Source organism: Myotis daubentonii, chromosome 7, assembly GCF_963259705.1.
Source record: "Myotis daubentonii chromosome 7, mMyoDau2.1, whole genome shotgun sequence".
NCBI classification, from domain to species: Eukaryota; Metazoa; Chordata; class Mammalia; order Chiroptera; family Vespertilionidae; genus Myotis; species Myotis daubentonii.
The window spans coordinates 3,400,283-3,413,664 of record NC_081846.1 but is presented as its reverse complement, the minus strand read 5'-3'; the positions used below and the strand labels follow the sequence as shown (position 1 = coordinate 3,413,664).

General features: G+C 52.6%; 2 protein-coding genes across 3 annotated transcripts in view; both read left to right on the top strand.

The window, feature by feature from the left end:
• Positions 1–1,741, top strand: part of STAT4 (signal transducer and activator of transcription 4) — a 76,169-nt gene extending 74,428 nt beyond the window's left edge. The window contains exon 24 of the mRNA XM_059702584.1: positions 866–1,741. Coding sequence (XP_059558567.1) covers positions 866–892 — 27 coding nt within the window. The 3' untranslated portion in view covers positions 893–1,741. The remainder of the gene's footprint in view (positions 1–865) is intronic.
• Positions 1,742–7,569: 5,828 nt separating this feature from the next.
• STAT1 (signal transducer and activator of transcription 1) overlaps positions 7,570–13,382 on the top strand; it is a 35,647-nt gene continuing 29,834 nt past the window's right edge. For both annotated transcript variants that reach the window (XM_059702591.1, XM_059702590.1), the window contains exons 1-3: positions 7,570–7,728; positions 11,434–11,562; positions 12,770–12,914. In XM_059702591.1, coding sequence (XP_059558574.1) covers positions 11,435–11,562; positions 12,770–12,914 — 273 coding nt within the window. In that variant the 5' untranslated portion in view covers positions 7,570–7,728; position 11,434. The remainder of the gene's footprint in view (positions 7,729–11,433; positions 11,563–12,769; positions 12,915–13,382) is intronic.

Sequence of the window (13,382 nt, the reverse complement as noted above, 5' to 3'; positions counted from 1 at the left end):
GGCCTGCGTGCCGCTGATCTTACCCGTGTGGAAAGCAGGCATCTTTACTTGCTTGAACGGCTTTCAATTCTTCCCATCTCAGGCCACCACAGGACAGAACATTCCTGAACCCTCTCAAATACACTTCGTCCCTAATTCCACTGTTGGCCATGCCAGTCCCCACCTCTCTCCCCACTTGAGCAGACCACACGTAATAGTCAATACTTAAAAGCTTACTTTAATATTTACTTTAGCAGTTCAAGCACCACCAGTTCCCATTTTTCTTGATGAACTGTTGCTCGCATTGTTCGTCCCGGGAGCCTCTGCCAGTGGTATATGAGGAACAAACAGCAGTGTAATACTACTCTTCTGAGAGCTGCGTCATAATTGTAAATCCAGTAATGAGATTTAGGGTGCCTTCCATCTGTTCTCATGCCCCAATACTGTCAAGCAGTTCAAACCCCCAACTTGCACCACGATGACCGAACGTCAGAGTAATAGACTCTTGCAGGGACTCTGAGGCCCGAGAAATGTCTGTCTGACTATAAATCAAGTGGGTTTTATTAGTCCTTTTCCTGAAAACTTTCTAGGGATGAAAAATCCATAGTCGCCTTGGACGGCCATTCCGTTGTTAGTTGTCCTTAAATCATGTAGTTATGAGAGAACTTTTGCTACATTTTGCACCCATTTCTTCTTACTTTTCGCAAGACGAATAGGCCTTCTTTAAACAGTTTTCATCTACTTAAAGGTATCTTTTGAATGCTTAGTAGTTAATTGGTACAACGATTATGGAGTAGTTAGTAGCCGTGGATGTTTACATAAGAAATAGTGATTTATTTGCCAAGCAGTCATTTCCTCAAAGGTCCTTTTCATTTTTCAATTTTAGATGAAGTCTCCCTATTCTGCTGAATGACAGGATCAACTCCTGACACACACAGGAAAGAAGCAAAGGGAACCTGAAAGACTGATGTTTGCCAGCAGTCACATCTTCTTTCTTCAGCTCTGTATATGCCCCATGGTTGAAGCTCTCCTCTCGCTGCCACCCCTAAACCAAAGCTTCAGATAAACTTGCAAGATAAGAGACTTTTAAAAACCAAGTGTTAATATGATATGAACCAAAGACTCATTTGTTCATCTGTGTTGCAGCTCTGAATTTGTTTCTCCTGTGTTACTTATGACTTTGGCTCTAGAAGGCTCAAGGTTAAGATTTCAGAATAGGGATCCTGATACATGGTGGCAGGAGAAGACTTGACTTTGGGTGGTGGGCACATGGTACAATATACAGACCCTGTAACATAGAAACCCACGCCTGAAACCTATATGATCACGTTGACCAATGTCACCCCAATAAAGTTAATTTTAAAAAAATGATTTTAAAAAAATATTTCAGAATAGGTCAAGAATAACAAGGCCTCACTGCATTACTCAGAAGCCAGCAGGAGCGCCTGAGGGAACAGTCTACTAAGCCAGCGTCCTGAGTGCCCGCAGGGAAGAGTCGTACCCTGGACCCAGCCTGGCGGGAATAAGGGGGCAGCGACAGCCGGGTACCCAGGGCTGAACTAGGAGGCCTCCTGACTGTCGTGTCCACAGGGTCCCAACTTTGGGGTTCACAGCTGCTGGGATCACTGCCAGGGATTCCTCTGTTGGGGGGAAGCCCCAAAAGTCTAAATTCAGGGTGGATTCCAAAGAACTGACACGCAGCCTTCTCCAAATCCGTAAGAGCTTTAATAGGAGAAACGTACATACTCGGGCAAGGCAGCTGCTGCCAGTGCCGGCCGGGCGGGAAGAATCCCTCCCTCCCAGGTCCGGGTCTCTTTATAGGGGTTTGTAGTGAAACCAGATGGTGGGTAGTCACTTACTAGTAGACCACCAGAAAGAACAGTGCTCTCCTGAGTTAACAGGTAACATCACGCAGGGATCACACTCTATACATTCGTTAACCTTCCCGGGAGCATGGCGTTTGTCTTTGGGTGGCATTCCGGCTTTCTGGGTCGTCAGCCAAGCCTGGGGTTACGGAGAGTTAAGAATCCAACATGTCCCAGATGCCTTTGCCGCTGGGGCCATATTGCATCACAGTGACTTCCCGTAAGCCTCTCGGGTTGGGGACCAGAGTCCCTCCTGGTGGCATATGGGGCACTGATATTACGGACCAGACTGGATGCTTAGCGATGCCATCGCCCAGCGGTTGCTCTGAGTCAGAGTGTGGGATCCCTGGTGCCGGGACCTGGGCAGGTCTCTATGCCAGGCATCTGCATGACTCACTGCGGGGAAAAGCCCGAGGCTGGTGTCCACCGGGAGCCCTGACTCAGGCAGAAATGTCAGTCCCTCTGAGGACGCCTCTCCAACTTCCACCCTTTCCTGGCCCCCAGGCAAGCAGACAGGGAGAGGCCAAAGTCCCATGAAAAAATTTAAAAAATAAAAAGATTTAACATAACCTACCTTCCTAACAGGAGATTCCGTCTTATCAGTCCCCTCTCTGCCCCGGAATATTTTTTTTTCTGCCAGCTAGGAGCAAACAAGCAGCATCTAATGAAACACAAGGAAGATTTTCAAAATAGCAGTCATGTTTCCACTTTCCCGTCACCCATCCCACACCCGTCACAGGCGTCCATCTTGCTAATCCCTTTTCCAATGCTTTTTAATGTAACGAATAATATTCTTTACATTATGGTCCCAGCGCTGGACCGTCATTCTTAACAGATCTTCCCAAAGTCACATTTTCATCTCTTTATGCTTCATCTCCCATCTCATCCCTTCTCCCCCACAACGGCTTCTTATCCTCCACAATTGTACCGAGTATCGGCGCCTTCATCTGAAGGAAGGCGCTGCCAGTGGACTTCCTCAACGTCTCGAGGGAGCAAGGAAAGTCCCCGAAGAACCCTAGCGTAGGAATGGGAGCCTGCAAACCCCAGGTGTTTTCTTCACCTCGAACCTCGCACCTTCACCAGGCACGCCCCCTGGCAGAGGAGCAGAGTGAGGGGACAGGCGTGCTAGCACCGTGCTCGCAGCTGATGCTGTGGCCCAGACTTCGCCAGCCGGCCTCTGTGTGCACACACTCCAGTTTCTCACACAGACGGCCGTCTTCTGTCACCTGACCACGAGCACTGACCGACCGATGATTGCATTTTGAAAAGTCTGGCTCACTGAAGTATAATTTAGACAGTAAAAGGCACCCTTTCCTGGAAGGCCCGTAGGTGTGTCACCACCCCTGTCAGACACAGAGCATTTCAGCCGGAGTCCTCCCAAGAGGACGCCATGAGAAAAGGGTGAAGAGGACACGCTCTGCAACACCTCCCGGTAAACACAGCAAACAGCTCCACATGCCTCCTGTGTCGGCAGAGCAGAGCGCTCCACTGAAAGCAAACGGATCCTTCCAGTCGCTGCTTACACTCTTCAAATGGCTCGTGACGCTCGGGCGGAGCAGTGCTCGCCTAGAGAGTATGCGCAGAATTCCGGAGGGTTGTGGGTTTGCATGGCAAGAGTTGGGAGTTTATTTCTACCAACTTGTTGCTGAAACGGAAATTCCTTTAGAGAGGTACAACGCCAACAAACCATGACCTACACCATGTTCTCATCACAGTTGCTACATTTATCTCAAAATATCGCTTGTGCTAAGCACGGTTTTGAAATTGCATTCATCAGACCCGTTGCTAGATCTTATGTGGTGCCATTAATAAAGCACTTATATTACAAGATTGGTGTTAATATTTTGATACCTGTATTTCAGTGGTTTTGGTTTCCTTTGGAATCTTACCCATTTTATTCGACTAAAAACATTATTCCTTGAAGGCATCCATAGGTTTCCTTAGACTGCCAGAGAGGTTCCTGGCACAAAAAAACAATTAAGGATCCCAACTCCAGACCATAGTTCTAACAGATCTTTCCAAAGCCATTTTTTAGTCTCTTTTTAGTCTCAACTCATCTCTCATCATCACTTCTCCCCAAGGGCGTCTCAGCCTCCAGAGCACACACAGGAGACGGAGTGAACTGCTTTCAGTTTCTCTGGTGGTCACGCTCGCTCTCAGCTCCCTCTGCTCTGTCCTCTCAGGTCTCCAGCCCCATCTCACCTACTGGATTAGGATCGGACATCCTCCAGGCTCCGAACGACCGTCCTTTCAAACACACGCACACGCACATGCACACACACATGCACACACATGCATGCACACACATGGCTCAGGTCACGTCACGCCTGCTTCACATCCTCTAGCTCCCAGCACGGTTCTTATCACCTTTGTTGTAAATGTGTATCATGTGCCTTCTTAGACTCTCTGCAAGCTCTGTATGTGCATGGACGAGGAAGGCTTTCTTCATAGGTATACCCCTAGAACCTAGCACCGTCTGCTCTCTAATGCGTATGCTAATGATTTGGTGTTTGAACCCAGGGAGGATGGTAATGAATTCCTTTCTTTCCTTTACCCCTGGGTCTGCCTGCAAGACTACGCTAGAATTCCCTTTATGATGCCTTCAGACTCTAAAATCATGGACCAGTCCCCAATTAGACTTCGAACTGAATAACCAAAACACGCCTGCGATTGCTCAAGCAACATAGGGATCCCCTTCGGTCACCCCCCTCTGAACCTCCCCACTCTGTAGCAATGCTCTGGAATGACAGCTTGATTATCTCACTCTAACTTTCCTTCCATTTGGATACCTCATGTGTGCCAGGCATACCGGACATCTGCCCACGCAGGAGTTCCTGAAACATCCCCCTAACTCCACTCCTTAAACTCAGGGCCCTACTCGTCCTGCCCCGGGTAAAAATGCTCCACCCCACTGTCTTACCTAAGGTTTCACAGTCATCCACTTAGATGTCTCACCACTGCCTCTGAGGAAAGAATCTTGGAGGATGCCTAGACAGGGTGGGGATAGGGAGAGGTTAAAGAGCGTGGGAGAATGGTGCGCTCATTACAATCCTTTCCCGGACCCCCGGCTGGCATTGCTCAGTGGTCAGAGCGTGGGCCGCACACCCAGGGGTCTCCAGGTCAATACCAGGTCAAGGGCATTGTACTTGGGTTGCAGCTTTGATCCCCAGCCCCAGCTGGGGGCATGTGTGGGAGGCAACCCACCCATGAGACCCATCCATCTCTCTCTCTCACACTCTCTCTCATCTTTCTTTCTCTAAAAGCAATGAAAAAGAAGGGAGGCAGAGCAGATCACACAGGCTCTCCAGGGAACGCGGAAGGCCTGATGCTACTCAAGTGCCCCCAGGAAGGAGTGGTGTCCTGGCCTGTTTCTTCGTTAGATCCAGGTCTTCACTGGTTTTACCTAAACAGGTAGCCAGCCTTCTGCAGAGGAAGCCCCGCCCAGGCCCCCCGCCAGGGCCTTCCCGCTCCCTGTGCAGTCCCCCGGGGCGGGCAGGCGGCTGCCGGCTTGGTTGAAGGCTCTGCTGCTGCCTTCTTGAAATTCTTCGTACATTTGGAAAAGGGGCCCCACATTGTGCCTTTGCACTGGAAACTACCCATGCCCTCTCCTGGAGGCTGGAGCAGACGGGCACCGTCTGCACTGTGGGGTCGGGGGAAGTGCAGCCCTGGGGCCTGGCGCTGGCTCATTGCAGGCTGGAGGCTGGGTCCAGTGGGGTGGGTCCCCTCACCCTGGAGGTCCTCGGTTGGTCCCCAGGCCCCTCTTACCCCTCTTAGTAGGTAGGCAGAGACCCCAGACGTGAGGCAGGGCCTCCCGGAACCATTGGATGAGCCGCGCAGGCTGCAGGCAGAGCCGCCACACTTTCCCAATCACAGTGACCGTCATGCTCGCTCCCCCCCTCCTCCCTGCTTCTCCGACCTCCTCCGTATAATCGCTGGGAGAACTGCTACCCGGAGAGAGGAAAGCCCTCGTGGGTCTAGATCAGCGGTTCTCAGCCTGTGGGTCGCGACCCCTTTGGGGGGTCAAACGACCCTTTCACAGGGGTTGCCTAAGACCATCGGAAAACACATATATAACTACATATTGTTTGTGTGATTAATCACTATGCTTTATGTTCAATTTGTAACAATGAAAATACATCCTGCATATCAGATATTTACATGACAATTCATAACAGCAGCAAAATTAGTTATGAAGTAGCAACGAAAATAATTTTATGGTTGGGGGTCACCACATGAGGAACTGGATTAAAGGGTCGCGGCATCAGGAAGATTGAGAACCACTGGTCTAGAGAAAGGACAGCCCCAGAGACAGCCAGCCCCGCTTCATCTCAGGTTCAAGGTCAGGGACCCCGCTGGGAGGGGACAGAGCCTGCAGGACCCGCAAGGCCCGAGCGAGCCGCGTGCAGACGGTGGTGCGACGGAGAAGCGAGGTTAGGACGGCGCGACTCCCAGGGAAGCGCAGACGGGGGGAGTGGGACGGGCGAGCTGCCCAGCACCTGAAGCAACGGACACGGTCCCCTCCCGCCTCCACCCCCCCATTCTGTGCAAGGACCACGCCTCTCGGGTGCGGCCCGGGCAGGGAGCGCGGGGTGCGCGCGTGCTCGCCGGGGGTTGCGGGGGCACCGGGGACTGCGGGGGGGGGGCTCCGCGGGAAAGCCCCGGCCTGCGCCCGCGCCTGCGCACCGCGCCCGGCCCGCTTTCGCTTTTCATTTCCCCTCAACTCGGCGCCTTCTCGGCCTCGGAGCGTTTCCCCGAAAGCACGTGGGGCGGCTCTTCCCCGCGCGCGCCCCTCCCGCCGCGCAGGCCCGTTGCCATGGAAACACCCCGCCCCCCGCCTGGCCTCGCGGCCCAGAGCACCGCCCCCCCCTCCCGCAGCCCGGGCAGCGCTCCTGGAAGCACCGACTTCAAAGGCGTCCCGGAGGGGTTGGGCTGCAAGTGTAATAGGGGAAAGTGATAAAAAAAGAAAAACGGATAAAGTAGCCCACCGCTCCATTCCCCTCTCCTGTCATGTATTTACATTTCTATATATTCTTTTTTTTTAAATATATCTTGATTTTTTACAGAAGAAGGGAGAGGCATTGAGAGTTAGAAACATGCCTCCTGCACACTCCCTACTGGGGATGTGCCCGCAACCAAGGTACATGCCCTTGATCGGACTTGAACCTGGGACCCCTCAATCCACAGGCCAACGCTCTATCTACTGAGCCACACCGGCCAGGACACATTTCTATATCTTCTTGCAGCACTGGGGTGGTACTTTGTTCTCTATACTGCATTTTTTTTAAAAAATATTTTTATTGATTTCAGAGAGGAAGGGAGAGGGAGAGAGAGAGAAACCTCCATGATGAGAGGGAATCATGGACCGGCTGCCCCCTGCACGCCCCCCACCGGCTTCAGCTGCCACGTGAGTTTCCGATGGCCACGCGCCGCCCCCGCCGCAGGCTCTCGGAGCGGGGAGCCACGCAGACATTTCCTAGTCTGGACCTCGGCGCACCACTTCCTTCTCAGCTGCTCCCTAGAAGGTGAAAACACAACTGTCCCGCAGCCAAGTTGCCAGACCAGCAGGGCCACACGTCACTCACGCGGGTCCCCGCCCAAAGGCTACGGAAGGGCCCAGCGGATTGGCCGGTCGGCGGCCCCGCGGGGGGAGGCAGCGCGCGGGCGGAACAGCCGCGTCCGATTGGCTGAGCGCAGGGCCGCTGATTGGTGGAGGCGAAGGGGGCGGGGCGGCCGTCACTGCCTTTTCTCCTCGCCGGCACTTTCGTTTTCCGGCGCGGAGTCTGCAGGGAGGTCCCGCCTCACCTGAGCGACACCTGCCGGACCCCAAGTCCAGCTGAACCGGCCCGGGGGCGCCTTCGCCCGCCCCGCTCGCCCGGCGCGCAGAGTGAGTGAGCGTGGGTTCCGGTACCGGGCTGGGATGCGTCCGATCGGCGGCGGGGCGGGGAGGGGCAGCGGGGCGCCCGGCCTGGACGGGCTGGCAGCGCTGACAGGTGTGTCGGCCCCCTCCCCGCAGGGCGCGTGTCCGGAGTGTCCCAGGTGCGGCTCTCGGTGCCGGCATGGCTGCTCGGCCAGCCTTGCCCTGGCGGTAGCGATGGCTTGTGAAATGCCTCTCCCCCGCGATGCCGTCCTTCCCGCCCCTGCCCGGGTTTGGAGGGCCTCCAGGGCCCGCGGGAAGTTTGGGTCGGCGTGTTCCATCCGCCCCTGCAGAGCGTTCCGGGTTAGAAGCTCGTCCTGTGCACACAAACCCGACGGTCTGGCCCCTGAGCGCTGGGTGCAGCTGCTGCTCAGACGGAATCCCCAGCCCCTGGCGGGGGCACAGGCGATGGGTCATGAACTGCCCATGGCAATGAAGGGACGGTGCATGGCCGGGGACTTAGATGTGCCTCTATGTGCAAGGAGCTTAGTGTCTTCCCAGAATAAGAAAGGGATCGTTTCCTCCCTGCAACCCCCCAATAATACAGCCCGTCTTCCTTGAACTTTCCTGGCTTGTCCGGAGGAGCTCGGGGGGTAGACGCACTGGTGTTTGGGTGACTGCGCTTGGCGTGTTGTCTGTGTAGGTTGGAGAGGTGGTTGCTGTTACGGGGGTGGCAATCAGACTTGAGCCTCCCCGGAAGCCAGTGTGCAGCCACTGCTGAATGAGGGTGCGGGGCTCAAACAGGTTGTGCGGGAATACGGTTCGCCCTTGACTTTTCTGTTGCTCTTGGTCAGACACCAGATTTCCAATTCCACCAACTGTTATTGGTGCATGACATGTGCAGGACACTGTCCCAGGAGCAGAGAGCTGCTTTTTTTTTTTTTTGAGACATGGTCCCTGCAACTCGGAGCTGACATCACGCAGGGGACTGGCTCTCTGTGGAAGGCAGGGGCTGCACTCTAACAGAGAGAGGTACAGAATGCCACGGGGTTCCCGTCTAAGAAGCATCGCTGTTTCTGAGTCAGGCTCAGGCAGCTCAATGGAGAAGGGGGGTCCACCTCCCTGGGACGCTGGTCGGATGTAGAGAGGCAGACATCTGTGGGGAGACTGTCTTCAAAGGCAACAGCGGGAACGGTGGGCAGAGCCAACACCCAGGGAGAACTGGGTGCCTGGGCTGCTTTGCTCATAGATGAAAAAGATGAGGCCTGGGAGGAAGGCAGCCTGAGCACACACACACACTGCGGCAGTTTTAAACAAAGGAGGGATGTGGTCCGACCGGAGGGTGGCAGAGGCTGGATTGGGAAGTCGTGCGGAGGCCGGGACGTAGGAGCTCTTGGGACCGGAGCCAGGTCATGGGAGGACGATCGTGCCGATCCCTGTGTTGGTGACATGCTTGGTAAGATGGGTCCTGGTTTTGTTGGTGTGAATGATTGATTGCCTGCTGGGTGCCAGGTAGTGCCTCTGGCCTAGCTCATCGGGTCCTAACCACCAGCCTGTTGACAGGCCGATGAGTGGCCTGGGGCCACTCGCCTGGCCAGAGCCGTCGCGCCAGGCGCGTACTTACCTAAGGCACATCCTTAGGAGACGCATGACAGGGTGGGAGAGACCACAGATCTGGAGCCTTCCCCTCAGGCACAGACATTTGACGTGAGCACCGAGTGGCCAGAGAAAGAGTGCGACAGGGTGGGCTGCGTCCGTTCCTGCTGGCTTCCGTGACGGTCACAAGTTTGCTCCCACCATGTCTTATCGTCCTTTGGGAGGACACTTGTGGAGTAGATAGGACTCTGTGCTGCACACGTGCTCGCCAGGAAGCCAGTCGCTGCTTGCAAAGCCAGACCCCTCAGAGGGCGGGCAGGACAGCACTCACGTCCATCCACCCGAACGGTGTCGCCGAGCCTGGTGCAGACCCAAAACCGCCCTGGCGATGGGAGGCCCCCTCTCCTACTGGATGTCAGGGCTCCCTTCAGTTAGGCTTTTGTCTTAGTTCTTAATCTTTAGCATTGCTGTGTAAAAACGGACTTACAGTTATGCAAAGAGATGGCATTACTTGATCCTTCCCAGTTATCATATATTTAATGCTGTTGTTTTGATCTTTAAGTTATCACTGAGATTTAAGACATTTTGTGCCAGACTTACTGTTTGCAGTTGGCAAAGAAGAAAACATGTCTCTTTTAAAAGCTATATAACAAGAATAATCCATTTTAACCTATGAATCATAAAATGTGAGATACGAATTTTAAATTCTTTGAGTTAAATTACCAATGTACTGTAATTTGTAAGAGATCGATTTTGGGAGAGTTCTTATGATTTGCCCTAAAGTAAAATCTAGGTTGTTTTGCATTTATTTGTTTATAAGAGTACAGATTTATTTAAAGGGCATATTTATTGAACACCTACTGTGTGTCCAGCACTGTCCTGGAGTATGGCAGTGAACAAAACCTCCCGGAAATCCCTTTCCTCGTGTGAGGAGAACGAAAGTAATGAAAATATGTGGCCCAGCCGGTGTGACTTAGGTTGCATTCCCGTCAGGGCACATGCCTGGGTTGCGGGCTCGATCCCAGTGTGGGGCGTGCAGGAGGCAGCCGATCCATGATTCTCTCTCATCACTGATGTTTCTCTCTCTCTCTCCCTCTCCCTTCCTCTCTCTCTAAAACCAATAAGAAACATCTTTAAAAAAAGAAGAAAATACGTGGTAGGTTAGATGGTGGTAAGTGCTATGGAGAAAAATGCATCAGGAAGAGGCATAGCATTTTCCAGGGTGAGAGGTGGTGTCCCTTTAAGTAAGGAGTCCAGAAAGGGCTTACCTGAGAAGTTTAAGCAAAGATCTTACAATGTGTTTCCTGGAAAAGAAAAAAAAATATTGACTCCAAACGTCAATTTAAAAAACAGAGTGCAGCCCTAGCTGGTTTGGCTCGGTGGATGGAGCGTCGGCCTGTGGGGACTGAAGGGTCCGGGTTCGATTCCAGTTAAGGGCACATGCCTGGGTTGTGGGCTCAGTGCCCAGTGTGGGGCGCGCAGGAGGCAGCAAATCAATGATTCTCTCTCATCATTGATGTTTCTATCTCTCTACCCCCCTTCCTCTCTGAAATCAATTTAAAAAATTAAAAAAAAAAAAAAGGCCGAAACCGGTTTGGCTCAGTGGATAGAGCGTCAGCCTGTGGACTGAAAGGTCCCAGGTCCGATTCCGGTCAAGGGCATGTACCTGGGTTGCGGGCACATCCCCAGGAGGAGATGTGCAGGAGGCAGCTGATCGATGTTTCTCTCTCATCCATGTTTCTAACTCTCTATCTCTCTCCCTTCCTCTCTGTAAAAAATCAATAAAATATATTTTTTAAAAAATTTTAAAAAAAGAAAGAAGTTGCTTTAAAAAAAAAAAGAAAAAAGAAGAGTGTGGAATCTCTGGAGGGAAGGCAGGGGAGAGTGGGTGGGAGGTAATCAACCAAAGACCTTGGAGGGGGGCTGGGAAGGCAGGCCGGAGGGGGCCAAGGGGGGAAAAGGGGGCATACGTAATACTTTAAACAATAAAGATTAAAAAGTGACAACAACAAAAAACCAGGCTTTCTAATACAGACACTATTGAAACAATATAGTTCAGAGGCAAGTTATGTTTTGGATCAAGCAAGGCATCCACAGGAGGCACCATGCTAAGCAGCCTGACCGTCTGCTTTCCTCCAGGATGTCCCAGTGGTACGAGCTCCAGCAGCTGGACGCCAAGTTCCTGGAGCAGGTGCACCAGCTCTACGATGACAGCTTCCCCATGGAGATCCGCCAGTACCTGGCCCAGTGGCTGGAAAAGCAGGACTGGTAAGGGGGGCGCTGGGGAGAGGGGGGCGTTGCTCTGTGCTTTTCGAGGAACTTGTTGATCCAGTGACGTGAGCCCCGTTGACTAGGAGATGAACCTCATCAGAGGCCACTGGGATTGTCTGTTACGGAAGAGTGTTGGTTTGGAGAGTGGCACGTGTCTCTACACAGCTACACACATTAGTCATTAAGTACTTTCACGTAGTTTTGCCAGTTTAATTACGATACACTAGAGGCCCTGGTGCCCGAAATGCGTGCAAGGGCGTTGGCCCCGGCCCTGCCCACCACCACCGTGGCCAGGGGCCTCTGCTGCAGCCCCTTCCCGCTGCGGCTTTGTCTAGACCAGCGGTTCTCAACCTGTGGGTCGCGACCCCTTTGGGGGTCGAACGACCCTTTCACAGGGGTCACCTAAGACCATCGGAAAACATATATAATTACTTTTTTTTTTTTTTTTTTTGGTTAATCACTATGCTTTAATTATGTTCAATTTGTAACAATGAAAATACATCCTGCATATCAGATATTTACATGACGATTCATAACAGTAGCAACATTACAGTGATGAAGTAGCCACTAAAATAATTTTATGGTTGGGGGTCACCACAACATGAGGAACTGTATTAAAGGGCCGGAGCATGAGGAAGTTTGAGAACCACTGGTCTAATTAGCATATTATTTTATTTTATTTTATAATGACCTTTTATTATTATAGATGCTCCTAAACGCTTTGGATACGTTAGGTAATGTGACACCAGTTACTTCCCAAGTTAGGGTACAGGCCATAGAAAGAAAATAAAAGAGACCATTAAAGCTGGGTTATAGGAAATATTGATGAGAGATAGGAAGGCGCAGACAGGGCGTACCTCTCAAAAGTGACCCATGCTCTACTTTAGAATTTCTCCTTGCCGACAGCAGATGCTTTTGATGTTCCGAGAGTGTTCGGCATAGACAGTGAAGGGCCCTCTGACTGCTCCCCTCCAGAGTCGATCGCCATCAGCAGTGCTGTGCACGGTCGGAGCTCTGGGATTTCTCAGGCTGGCTGGGTATAGCAGGAACATTGGACAGACTGCCGCTGAGCGGGGTCCATGTGGCAGGAGAGCCATCAAAACGAAGAGAGCACTCCCCGCTCTCGTTAGCAGCGTCAGTGTGGAGGCAGCGGTGGTTTTGTGTAACACAGCCCCTGAGTAAAGTGTGTGGCCTTTCCACCCAGGGAGCACGCCGCCAACGATGTCTCGTTCGCCACCATCCGCTTCCACGACCTCCTGTCGCAGCTGGACGACCAGTACAGCCGCTTCTCCCTGGAGAACAACTTCCTGCTGCAGCACAACATCAGGAAAAGCAAGCGCAACCTCCAGGTGCGGCCTGGTCTGTGCGCCGTGCAACGCGCCCGTGTGCCGATGAGAGTTTCCCATTCGCCAGACACTGTGCGCACACGCGCGCTGGCATTTAGACAAGTTAGAGGCTGCAAACCCAGCCCCTTCCTGTGGGGATCCTTCAGAGCACAAGTAAAATAAAATGTCAGCTCGTTTGGTAAACACATGTGGAATGTTTAGGTTTCAGCGTATCACGTGTTAGGCATCTGTAGCTGAGAAAAATGTGATGCTATAAATTGTTTTACTAACAGTTGTTGCTATTGAAGCCAAAGGAAAACGATGCCATTTTGAGAGCAGTGAGCTATAGCGACATGTCAGAGCTCGAAGGAACTTCAGTGCTGAGTCCGGTCTGAGTCCTTGGTCTCCGCTGGAGAGTAAGCCCAGGACAGTGGGGCCTCCCAGGAGCCCACGGGGCATCGGGGTGTTGGAACGAGGCCCTCCTGGCCTTGC